Genomic DNA, 13088 nt, shown 5'->3' on the forward strand with positions numbered 1-13088 from the left:
GACAGACCAAGAAAAAATTTTTCTGACCGACCAACCAAATACAATTTTTTTTAAAAATCCGATCAAGAAAAAAAAATTCTGTGGGAGTGACAGATAGACCAAAAAAATTTTTTTAGATCAACCGGCTGGTCGATGAAAAATATTTTTTTAGACAGACCAAGAAAAAAATTTTCTGACTGACCAACCAAATACAATTTTTTTTTAAAATCCGATCAAGAAAAACAATCTCTTTGGGAGTGACAGATCGACCAAAAAATATTTTTTAGATCAACCGGCTGGTCGAAAAAAAAATTTTTTTTAGACAGACCAAGAAAAAAATTTTCTGACCGACCAACCAAATACAATTTTTTTTAAAATTCCGATCAAGAAAAAAAATTTCTGTGGGAGTGACAGATCGATCAAAAAAAATTTTTACATCAACCGGCTGGTCGAGAAAAATATTTTTTTGAGACAGACCAAGGAAAAAAAAATTTCTGACCGACCAACTAAAAAAATTTTTTTTTTAAATGATCAAGAAAAACAATTTCTGTGGGAGTGACAGATCGACCAAAAAATATAATTTACATCAACCGGCTGGTCGAAAAAAAATATTTTTTTAGACAGACCAAGTAAAAAATTTTCTGACCAACCAACCAATGAAACATTTTGTTTGACCAACCGACTGAAAAAATATCTTTAGCCAGGCCAACCATCAAAAAAATTTTTGTTTGTGCTAATTCAACTGACCAAAAAAAAAGTTTTTAGAGAAACAAAAAAATAATTTCTATGGGAGTGACAGATCGACCAAAAAAAATTTTTTAGATCAACCGGCTGGTCGATGAAAAATATTTTTTTGAGACAGACAAAAGGAAAAAAAAATTTCTGACCGACCAATTAAAAAAATTTTTTTTTTAAATGATCAAGAAAAACAATTTCTGTGGGAGTGACAGATCGACCAAAAAAATTTTTTTAGATCAACCGGCTGGTCGAAAAAAATATTTTTTTAGACAGACCAAGAAAAAATTTTTCTGACCGACCAACCAAATACAATTTTTAAAAAAAATCCGATCAAGAAAAACAATTTCTGTGGGAGTGACAGATCGACCAAAAAATTTTTTTAGATCAACCGGCTGGTCGAAAAAAATATTTTTTTAGACAGACCAAGAAAAAAAATTTCTGACCGACCGACCAATGAAACATTTTGTCTGACCAACCGACTGAAAAAATATCTTTAGCCAGGCCAACCATCAAAATTTTTTTTTGTTTTTGCTAATTCAACTGACCAAAAAAAAAGTTTTTAGAGAAACAAAAAAATAATTTCTGTGGGAGTGACAGATCGACCAAAAAATATTTTTTACATCAACCGGCTGGTCGAAAAAAAATATTTCTTTTAGACAGACCAGGTAAAAAATTTTCTGACCAACCAACCAATGAAACATTTTGTGTGACCAACCCACTGAAAAAATATTTTTAGCCAGGCCAACAATCAAAAAAATTTTTGTTTGTGCTAATTCAACTGACCAAATAAAAAGTTTTTAGAGAAACAAAAAAATAATTTCTATGGGAGTGACAGATCGACCAAAAAAATTTTTTTAGATCAACCGGCTGGTCGATGAAAAATATTTTTTTGAGACAGACCAAGGAAAAAAACATTTCTGACCGACCAACTAAAAAAATTTTTTTTTTAAATGATCAAGAAAAACAATTTCTGTGGGAGTGACAGATCGACCAAAAAAATTTTTTTAGATTAACCGGCTGGTCGAAAAAAATATTTTTTTAGACAGACCAAGAAAAAAAATTTCTGACCGACCGACCAATGAAACATTTTGTCTGACCAACCGACTGAAAAAATATCTTTAGCCAGGCCAACCGTCAAAAAAAATTTTTTTTTGCTCATTCAACTGACCAAAGAAAAACTTTTTAGAGAAACAAAAAAATAATTTCTGTGGGAGTGACAGATCGACCAAAAAAATTTTTTTAGATCAACCGGCTGGTCGATGAAAAATATTTTTTTAGACAGACCAATAAAAAAATTTTCTGACCGACCAACCAAATACAATTTTTTTTAAAAATCCGATCAAGAAAAACAATTTCTGTGGGAGTGACAGATCGACCAAAAACATTTTTTTAGATCAACCGGCTGGTCGATGAAAAATATTTTTTTGAGACAAAGGAAAAATAAATTTCTGAACGACCAAGTAAAAAAATTTTTTTTTAAATCATCAAGAAAAGCAATTTCTTTGGGAGTGACAGATCGACCAAAAAAAATTTTTTAGATCAACCGGCTGGTCGAAAAAAATATTTTTTTAGACAGACCAAGAAAAAAAATTTCTGACCGACCGACCAATGAAACATTTTGTCTGACCAACCGACTGAAAAAATATCTTTAGCCAGGCCAACCATCAAAAAAAATTTTTGTTTTTGCCAATTCAACTGACCAAAAAAAAAGTTTTTAGAGAAACAAAAAAATAATTTCTGTGGGAGTGACAGATCGACCAAAAAATATTTTTTACATCAACCGGCTGGTCGAAAAAAAATATTTCTTTTAGACAGACCAGGTAAAAAATTTTCTGACCAACCAACCAATGAAACATTTTGTTTGACCAACCGACTGAAAAAATATTTTTAGCCAGGCCAACCATCAAAAAAAAATTTTATTTTGCTAATACAACTGACCAAAAAAAAGTTTTTAGAGAAACAAAAAAATAATTTCTGTGGGAGTGACAGATCGACCAAAAAATTTTTTTAGATCAACCGGCTGGTCGAACAAAGATATTTTTTTAGACAGATCAAGAAAAAGATTTTCTGACCGACCAACCAAATACAATTTTTTTTAAAAATCCGATCAAGAAAAACAATTTCTGTGGGAGTGACAGATCGACCAAAAAAATTTTTTTAGATCAACCGGCTGGTCGAAAAAAATATTTTTTTAGACAGACCAAGAAAAAAATTTTCTGACCGACCAACCAAATACAATTTTTTAAAAAAATCCGATCAAGAAAAACAATTTCTTTGGGAGTGACAGATCGACCAGAACATTCTTTTAAAATCAACCGGCTGCTCGAAAAAAAATATTTTTTTAGACAGACCAAGAAAAAATTTTTCTGACCGACCAACCAAATACAATTTTTAAAAAAATCAGATCGAGAAAAACTAATTCTGTGGGAGTGACAGATCGATCAAAAACTTTTTTTTAGATCAACCGGCTGGTCGAAAAAAAATATTTTTTTGAGACAGACCAAGGAAAGAAAATTTTCTGACCGACCAACTAAAAAATTTTTTTTTTTAAATGATCAAGAAAAACAATTTCTGTGGGAGTGACAGATCGACCAAAAAAATTTTTTTACATCAACCGGCTGGTCGAAAAAAAATATTTTTTTAGACAGACCAAGAAAAAAATTTTCTGACCGACCAACCAAATACAATTTTTAAAAAAAATCCGATCAAGAAAAACAATTTCTTTGGGAGTGACAGATCGACCAGAACATTTTTTTAAAATCAACCGGCTGCTCGAAAAAAAATATTTTTTTAGACAGACCAAGAAAAAAAATTTCTGACCGACCGACCAATGAAACATTTTGTCTGACCAACCGACTGAAAAAATATCTTTAGCCAGGCCAACCATCAAAAAAATTTTTGTTCTTGCTAATTCAACTGACCAAAAAAAAGTTTTTAGAGAAACAAAAAAATAATTTCTGTGGGAGTGACAGATCGACCAAAAAAATTTTTTAGATCAACCGGCTGGTCGAACAAAGATATTTTTTTAGACAGACCAAGAAAAAAATGTTCTGACCGACCAACCAAAGAAAAATTTTTTTTTGACTGATCGACCAAAATAAAATGTGTATCTGATATAAAAAAAGTTTTTAGACCAACCAAAAAACATTTTTTTAAATGGTTGAACCAACCAAAAAATATTTTTTTAAACAAGCATAAAAAATTTTTAGGATTGACATATCAACCAAAATAAAAAATTTTGACTGTTAGAAAAAATTTTTTTAACTGATCAAGAAAAATTTATTTCGGACCAACATTTTGTTTGACCAACTGACTGAAAAAATATTTTTAGCCATGTTAATTCAACTGACCAAACAAAAAAACAATTCCTGTGGGAGTGACAGATCGACCAAAAAAATTTTTTTAGATTGACCGGCTGATCGAAAAAAAATATTTTTTTGAGACAGACCAAGAAAAAAAAGATTTCTGACCGACCAACCCAAAACTAATTTTTTTAGAAAACTGGTCTACAAAAAAAAATTTTTTTGGACCCGCCGGCTTTCAAAAACAAAACCTTTTGACACACAGGTTTACAATTACTTTTTTGATCCGCCAGTCTGAAAAAAAATTTTTTTTGACCCACCAGCCAAAAAATTTTCTTTGAACTGCCGGACTACTAAAAAACTTTTTTTGTCAAATTTTTCACTCGATAGTCTGAAGAAAAATACTTCTTTACAGAAGATTACAGAAAAAAAATTCACAAGAAATTCTGTTTTAGAATTTTTCACACCCATGTCTGAAAATATTTTTTTTAATTTGACCCATTTGAACCGTTTGTAAAAAAAAAATTTTCTTTTATCTGCCGGTCTAAAACAATGTTTTTTGATCCACTGGTCTACAAAAAAATTGGTTTGTTGGCTTGTCTAAAACATGTTTTTTCACCCCCCAGTCCAAAAAACATTTCTTGACCCGCCAGTCTACAAAAATGTTTTTTTTCAGATTTTTCACTCCATCGTCTGAAGAAATGAACTTTTTTTGACCAGCCAGTCTGAAATGTTTTTTTTGTCTAAAAAGATATTTTTGGGTAGGTCGATCAGTCTACCACATTTATAAAAAAAATTTTCAACTGGTCAGTTGATCTGAAAAAACTTTTTTTTAGTCAGTCTAAAACTACTTTTTTAATCGGTTGGCCTGTCTACAAAAAATTTCGGTTGGTCTAAAAATGTTTTTCGATTTTTAGTTGGTCCATCAGTCAAAAATTATTTCGGCTAAAAATAAAAATTTTTCAACCAGTCAGTTGGTCTCAAAAAACTTTTTCTTGGTCAGTCTAAAAAACTTTTTTCTTGGTTGGTCGGTCCAGACAAATTTTTTTTGGGTTGGTCAAAAAGAAACAAATTTTTTTCAACTGGTGAATTTGTAGAAAACATTTTTTTTGATTGGTCTTAAAATTCTTTTGGGTTAGTCGGTCTCCAAAAAAAGTTTTTTTTTTGTCTAAAAATTTTTTTGGGGTTGGTTGGCTTGTCTAAAAAAAAATTTTTTTTCAACCCGCTGGTCTGGGAAAAAACAAGTATTCAGTGAAGTTTTGAAGCCCTGGTCCAGAGAAAAAAAAATTATTTTGACCAGCCAGTCTACCAAAATATTATTTTGACCCGCCGGTCACAAAAAACAATTTTTGACCCGCCAGTATAAAAGAATTTTTTTTTTGATGCACTGGTCTAAGAAAATGTTGTTTGACTTGCCGGTCAACAAAAAAAAATTATTTGACCCACTAGACAACAGAATTTTTTTTTTACCCCAAAAATCTTGTTGATCTGCCGGTATAAAAAAGTGTTTTTTGATCCACTGGTATACAAAAAAAAATTTTTTGGACCTGCCGGTTAACAAACACAAATACTTTTGACACACAGGTCTAACAAGAAATTTTTGACACGCTGGTCTGAAAAAAATTACAATTTTGATCCGCCAGCCAAGAAAAAAATTTTTTGACCCACATAATAAAAAATTTCTTTGACCCGCTACCGGTCTACAAAAAAAAAATTTTTTTTTGACCCTCCACTTATGCAAAACCAAAATGGGCTGGTCCAAAAAGCTTTTTTTGGACCAGCCAGTCTTAAAAAAAAATTTTTGTTCGACTGTTGTCCATCATCAGTGATCGTCCAAATTTTAAATACAACTAAAGAAATGGAATAATATTTTCATTTATTTCTATGAAAAAGAACAATGAAGCAATCAACACTATAAATTTGTGCTGCCATTTTATTCTCATTATTTCCAGCAGCTTCTGTCAATGTTGTATGCTACAAAATTCAAATAAAAGTCAAAATAAGGACCCAGGATGAAGGTTAACACCTGCAGACATCATCATCATCATCATCATCACTGTCATTGCCATTGGGTTTTTGCTTAAATGTGAATAAAGTCTTTACAAAGATTGTACGGTCCCTGCTGGATAAAAAGCCTTAAAATATTAACTAAAAATAAAAGACAAACCAAACAGAAATGAGTTCCTCAGACGAACAACCAAGGTGAGATGTTCTAGCATAAGAAGAAGAAGAGGAAGATCAAGAAGGATTATTGGTGGAGTAAAGGGTGGAGATGGGGGACTTGTCTCATCACTGCAGTAACTCGGCCACCAGAGGGCAGCAGAGGTGTTCCCCATGAGCACAGCTTCTAAACCCTCTCTTCTCTCATCTGCTTTCAAACTTTGGCCCGCAGACCGTTAGATGTTCTTGAAGGGGTTCAAGTTTTGCCACCTTTCTCTTGTTCAACCCTGTTTCTGTGTGGGACCGAGACCCACAACACCTGGATCGACAGCGATGCCACGGTCGCAGGGCATCAAAAGAATTACGGTGGCCCCAAAATTGAAAACAAACAAATCACAAATTGATTTTTAGTCGCCGCTCCTTGATACCTAGAACCCAGAGGGAACCACAGATGCCAAACAACAGGGAGATCCCAGGAACTCAAATGAACTGGAACCTTTGACCCCCCCAGCGGCGAGAGGACAACTGGGGGTGAGAAAGGACCGGTTCCTTCTGCCTCCTGTATGTAAATGTTTATTGGCTGTATTTTTAATCAATACATGGTGAAAATCATTACGCTAAAAAAACATTTCTTCAACCAAACTGTAGGAGATACTGTGGACAAAGTGTTAGCATGTTAGCATACCTCAGGATGCTAAGAAGACCTCTGCTGGTGTCCAACTGGGTGTTTGTCACCTTCCCGCCAAATTAACTTTATAGCCATAACAAAAATGAAATCACATGATTGGCGTCCGTCCTAATCTCACACGAAACAAACGTTCACGGAACAAACGTCCACCTTACGACTTAGCGCCGTCTGGAGATGATGAGTCAGACCAACTCGCTAAGAGCAGGGAGACTCTATTTATGTACATGTACTGTCCATATATGCTTGTTTCTGCACTGCAGTAGCTCTTAATGTTAGCATGTTGAGTTAAGTCGCTTCATTTACCTCATTGGTGGGCTGGAACCCGTCTCCTGGTCGCTGAAAACTGTTGACATCAACCTGTTGGCTAATGTTAGCTCTGATTCTCTCATCTGTTCCTGCTAGCAGCTAACAGCAGCTCTCCGCCAGTAAAATCACTGTTAGCCTAAAGACACAAACAGTTGCCAGGTTTGTGTTTCGCACCTTTTGGCTGTTGCATGTGCAATGCATTCTGGGTATTGGAGGAATGGGTGAAACGAGGTGTGACTACAATCAATGTCTTCAAATGTTATATATATACAGTACACTGTATATATAAAAAACTATAAACACAGGTTCCTTAGGCGTATGAAGTTGGGTTGACGGTTGAGTTTCTCGAGGTGTTTCTGGGACACAAACAATCCAGGAGGAGGAAACAAAGTTTGTCTACCTCCTTTTGTTCCCCTGGGATTCAGTTTTCAGGCAGACGGAGTAGGACCACCACCAAAGAAGACGACTAATCCTGCCTGGAGAAGGTTAGCAGGAGGAGTCTCTACGGGACTTCCGTCCTCCGTAGCTTCCACACCTCCACGGCGTATCCGCCGCTCGCTCTACATGACGCTACACTTCCCCTTCAGCTTGTCGGCTCGCTTCTGTTTTCCCGAGCGCTTGTCGTCGATGCTCAGGCTCATGTCCCGCTTCTTCTCCAGAGCCAGCAGCTCCTGGAACAGTTCCTTCACGTTGGAGTTAGTCTTGGCCGAGGTCTCCATGAAGGCACACTTCCAGCTGCTGGCTTGACCCTCGCCCTCCTTCGTCTCCACTTCACGCTGGGCCGTCTCGTCATTTTTGTTGCCCACAAGCATGATGGGAATGGAGTCCACGGTGCCTTTGATGGCCAGAACCTGGAGGGACACGGGATCAGGTTTTTCTACGTAAAAGTGATTTTAGATCCAACACAGAAGATCCATCATCTTTTCTATTGCCAATTTCCAAAACATCATCTTGACTCCGGGGAGGATGGGTTTGTGGTTTAATGCTAATATTAGCATCATTAGCCCATTAGCCAAATTCTTTGAGAGTTGAGGCATCGTGAACAAAGAAACTGTGATCATTTGTTTAGTTACTGTTAGAGACAATAACATTTTCACTGTTTCTGGATGATGTTAGCATTAGCAACTTTTAGCCTCATAACCCAGATAGCCTCTAAAGCAGTCTGAGTTTTGTTAGCATCATGCTGTTACTGCTAAAACAGAGATTTTAAGCTTTAAAAACCAGGAGTACATGAACTGTGTGGTACTGACAGGAAATACTGTTAGCAACCCCAGAACTAGCAGGTGGTGGCGCTGTTTCTTCTTCTGTGGATGAGGCAGACTATAATCTAACAACGCTGCCCTCTACTGGTGATTATTGGTTCTGCTTCACTGAGATGATCATCAGGTTCACCTGTTGGTAGATGGGCTTGAGCTCCTCCAGCGACTGGCGGCTGGTGATGGAGTAGACCAGGATGAAGGCGTGGCCCTTGGAGATGGAAAGACGCTGCATGGCAGGAAACTGATGACTTCCTGTCGTGTCCGTGATCTCCAGCGTGCAGACGCTCTTATCGCAGCTGATCACCTGCAGAGACGACAAGAAGCGATCAATAACGGAACGAATGGAGGGGGTCGGGGTCACCTGTCTGAAGCTCCACCTGTCTGTACGTGTCCTCCACCGTGGGGATGTAGGTGTCCCTGAAGGTGCCTTTGACAAACCGAAGGACCAGAGAACTCTTCCCCACCCCGCCGGCTCCAAACACCACCACCCGGTAGTCGTTGCTCTGCTCAGGCATTGTGGGAGTTCTGGGTTTGACGTCCTGTGTGCTGACGGAGGGATGACAGAAGAAAAGAGGAATAAGTCAAAGTAGGACCAAAGATCAGTGAGACCGGATCTCGTTCTTTACCACATGTTGGCGGATGGATACAACATCAGTGAGACCGGATCTCGTTCTTTACCATGTGTTGGCGGATGGATGGATGATACGACATCAGTGAGACCAGATCTCGTTTTGGACCGTATCTCGTTCTTTACCACATATTGGAGGATGGTTACAACATCAGTGAGACCGTATCTCGTTCTTTACTGCGTGTTGGCGGATGGATACAACATCAGTGAGACCGGATCTCGTTCTTTACCATGTGTTGGCGGATGGATGGGTGATACGACATCAGTGAGACCAGATCTCGTTTTGGACCGTATCTCGTTCTTTACCGCGTGTTGGCGGATGGATACAACATCAGTGAGACCGTATCTCATTCTTTACCGCGTGTTGGCGGATGGGTACAACATCGGTGAGACCGTATCTCGTTCTTTACCGTGTGTTGGCGGATGGATACAACATCAGTGAGACCGTATCTCGTTCTCATTGGTGGAGTAAAGACGTAACTCTTGTGTTCTTGTGACTTTTGTGTTTCTTTTCATTCTTTATCGTTGTCTATGTCATTTATCAATAATTAATTATACACAGCTTAAGTTTGCATGTCTATTGGTTGATAAAAATATGTTTTGTTTAATTGGTTTAATTTAATTATTTAGAAGGTTCGGGAATTTTTTTTAAGGCTGGAATGGATTAAAATGATTTTAGTTATCTTAAATTTTAAAAATACTTTTATTCTAGGGAGTCCTTCAGCTTGAAGAGCGTCAATCAGGAGACCAGGAGGACATCCAGGATCCTGAACTGGACTTCTTCTACGTCGACTCAGGGAGAGAATCTGACAATCGGTTCTCTGAGTGATCGTTTTCATTCCCTGACATTTCAGGCTCAATCTCTCCGTCCGCCTCCGGGTGTTTTCACCGACACTGTGATGACCGGAAATGAATTAAATAGATGGAATAAAGGCCTCGGGGAGTCTCCCAGCATGCCGAGCTGCATGTCCCCTCAGAGCAGATAACAAGCATCGATTAGAGAGGAGGCGTAGCTTCGACTGTCAGATGTTTGATGACATCATCAACAGGAAGCTGGGATTTGTTTCAACCCCCCCAAAGCTACGAGTGGAGGGAAGTGTGTTTGAGATCGATCTCAGTGGATCTTTGTGAGGTTGTTCAGTCGATTGTTGGAGAACAAACTGGAAAACTGACTTGAGGTCAGTTCCTGCTGTCAGAGCACTGACATCAGCTCCACATTTAGACCAGTGACTAATCAGCAGCTCCTCACTGTGGAACCAGGAACACACACCAGCTGTGGAACCAGGAACACACACCAGCTGTGGAACCAGGAACACACACCAGCTGTGGAACCAGGAACACACACCAGCTGTGGAACCAGGAACACACACCAGCTGTGGAACCAGGAACACACACCAGCTGTGGAACCAGGAACACACACCAGCTGTGGAACCAGGAACACACACTCGCATCCACGATGCAGTCTTATGACGACTGTGTATGTAGATCTGGTTGCCCTAGTGACAGAGATCAGACAGAAGGGGAGTGCAAACATGTCATCATCAGCAGTGCTGTTGTCATGGTTACCTGCCTGCCCACATCATCTGACATCACTTCCTGAGCAGAGGCAAGAAGTATAGGGAAAAGACCACCCACCGAACCAACAGACCATAATGTCACTAACAAACCATAATATCACCTCTACAGACAATAATATCACTAACAGACCATAATATCACCTCTACAGACAATAATATCACTAACAGACCATACTATCACTAACAAACCATAGTATCACTAACAGACCATAATATCACTAACAGACCATAATATCACCTCTACAGACCATAATATCGCTAACAGACCACAATATCACCTCTACAGACCATAATATCACTAACAGAACATAATATCACTAACAGACCATAATATCACTAAGAGACCATGATATCACTAACAGACTATAATATCACCTCTACAGACCATAATATCGCTAACAGACCACAATATCACCTCTACAGACCATAATATCACCAACAGACTATAATATCACCAACAGACCATAATATCACTAACAGACCATAATATCACCAATAGACCATGATATCACTAACAGACCATAATATCACCAATAGACCATGATATCACCAACAGACTATAATATCACCAACAGACCATAATATCACCAACAGACCATAATTTCACTAAGAGACCATGATATCACCAACAGACTATAATATCACCAACAGACCATAATATCACCAACAGACCATAATTTCACATGTCGACACCATCAGATGAGTTTATCAATCAAAACATTGATCACTTTAACATTAAACATCTTTGAACTTCAATCCGTTACAGAATGTAATCCATTACAAAATGTAATGGATTACTTTCTGTGAGTTTTTATGATGAAAATGGTCACGGCATCGCTCACCTTCACACGAACACGTGTGGGTGTGTATAAAGAGTAACAAGAGCTAACACACACACACACACACACACACACACACACACACACACACACACACACACACACACACACATTATCTCCTCACATCTCGTTAATCACTCAATGAGCATTGGCGTGCACGTGCCAATATAGCTCGGACACGCGCACAAACCTGAGCCGCACCTGCGTGGAGCCGGTGTCCCCGCCGCCGGCTCGCCGCCGGCCGGTGCGTGAGGTCGGGGTACTGCGGGCGGACTCACCGCCACCTCCGGTGAGCGTCCGTCTCTTTGCGCCGGGTCACACTACTCCAGAGCGGAAGTCAGCATCCGGAACCCTCCGCTCTCTGACTCACACCATCATCACCATCATCACCATCATCATCATCATCATCATCACCATCATCATCAAACCGCTGCGGATCAGCACACGTGAGCCGCGCTCTTCATCCTCCTCCTCATCCTCCCTCCATCGTCCCCTCCTTCAAGACGCTTCCGCCTGTTTGGTGTTTTTCGAATTAAAAGCATCGACTTGTCAAACCTTCACTGGAGTTTTGAGTTGAGACTCTTCCGATATTAACCCTCTGACGCGAGAGTATGACGTCACGACTGTCTTCATAGTACTATACTTCTTTTTATTTAATTACTTTATTTTGCTTAATTACTTTTTTTTTATAAATTAAAGGTCATGATGGAAAAAATAAAAAGTTGTCCTCACTCTTATTTTGAAGGCCATTTGATTAGCATCCTCCTCACCATCATCAACATCATCATCTTCCTCCGAAGTAAAAATACCTGTGTCCTCCACACCTCCAGCTCCACCAGCGTCACTCAGACACGTGATCAGGAGCCACGTGACTCAGGTTTTAGTGGTTTACATAAATCAATTGTTTATATCTTATCTCAATATTAAGCATTCTGGAAATATCTATTGATGAAAACACAAATAAATATAAATACTAGAACGACTGCAGAGGGACTGATGACGTCATGCAGGTGTCACACACGTGAGACAAGTCCAGAGGTGAACTGGCTCCTCCCACTGCTGGTCCACACTCCAATAGTTTTGGTCATGTGGGTCTTGAACCCACTACCGTCCGGTCCGGATCCCAAGACCCTGTGGACATACCTGCTGCAGCGCCCTCTGGTGGACAGATCAGGTACCACCGAACTACAACCTCTAATCCAGGCGTAATCAATACCTCGATGACGAGAGACCCTTCGATCCCGACGGTAGCTCAGGCAGATCACATGACAGGCGTCAGCCTATCACACATCATGTCACCTGACTGACTCACAGCACAGCCAATCAGACAGCAGCTGAGTTTTCTGGAATTTAGGTCACGTACTTCTGTCGTTCAAAAACTTGATTGACAAAACCCACAGTCTACAAACTGAGTGTACATTAAAAAATATATAATAATAATAATAATAATAATAATAAAATTCATTATTGTTATTATTATTATTATAATCCATCATCCAGCTGCTGTCTGCTTCCATTCAGTGTCATCAGAATAACCTCAGTCGATTTGTTTTTTGCAGCATACATCAATATGTATTATACACGCTGCATAAAATGAATATGTTTACGAATA

The 13088-nt window shown here is 38.5% G+C and overlaps 1 protein-coding gene across 3 annotated transcripts; it reads right to left on the minus strand.

Annotated features, from left to right (window-relative positions):
* Positions 1–6089: 6089 nt before the first annotated feature.
* Positions 6090–11853, minus strand: diras1a (DIRAS family, GTP-binding RAS-like 1a). Of its 3 annotated transcripts, none has more exons than XM_068319868.1 (4): positions 11755–11853; positions 8810–8978; positions 8566–8736; positions 6090–8024 (listed from the first exon to the last, which is right to left on the minus strand). In XM_068319868.1, exons 2-4 carry the CDS (start codon positions 8945–8947, stop codon positions 7734–7736), a joined length of 600 nt encoding a protein of 199 aa, XP_068175969.1. In that variant the 5' UTR covers positions 8948–8978; positions 11755–11853; the 3' UTR covers positions 6090–7733. The 3 variants fall into 3 exon arrangements, with proteins under 3 accessions (XP_068175969.1, XP_068175968.1, XP_068175967.1); XM_068319867.1 differs by having other exon boundaries at positions 11678–11783; XM_068319866.1 differs by having other exon boundaries at positions 11667–11773.
* Between the last annotated feature and the right edge of the window lie 1235 nt (positions 11854–13088).

The sequence above is a fragment of the Antennarius striatus genome, chromosome 7 (assembly GCF_040054535.1).
Source record: "Antennarius striatus isolate MH-2024 chromosome 7, ASM4005453v1, whole genome shotgun sequence".
Classification (NCBI taxonomy): Eukaryota; Metazoa; Chordata; class Actinopteri; order Lophiiformes; family Antennariidae; genus Antennarius; species Antennarius striatus.

Excerpts from the sequence above, each read along its gene's own strand:
- diras1a (XM_068319868.1), bottom strand. The coding sequence starts at position 8,947 with ATGCCTGAGCAGAGCAACGACTACCGGGTGGTGGTGTTTGGAGCCGGC. Across the intron at positions 8,737-8,809 it reads TGGAGGACACGTACAGACAG|GTGATCAGCTGCGATAAGAG; the intron begins GTGGAGCTTCAG and ends TCGTCTCTGCAG. Across the intron at positions 8,025-8,565 it reads TCAAGCCCATCTACCAACAG|GTTCTGGCCATCAAAGGCAC; the intron begins GTGAACCTGATG and ends GTGTCCCTCCAG.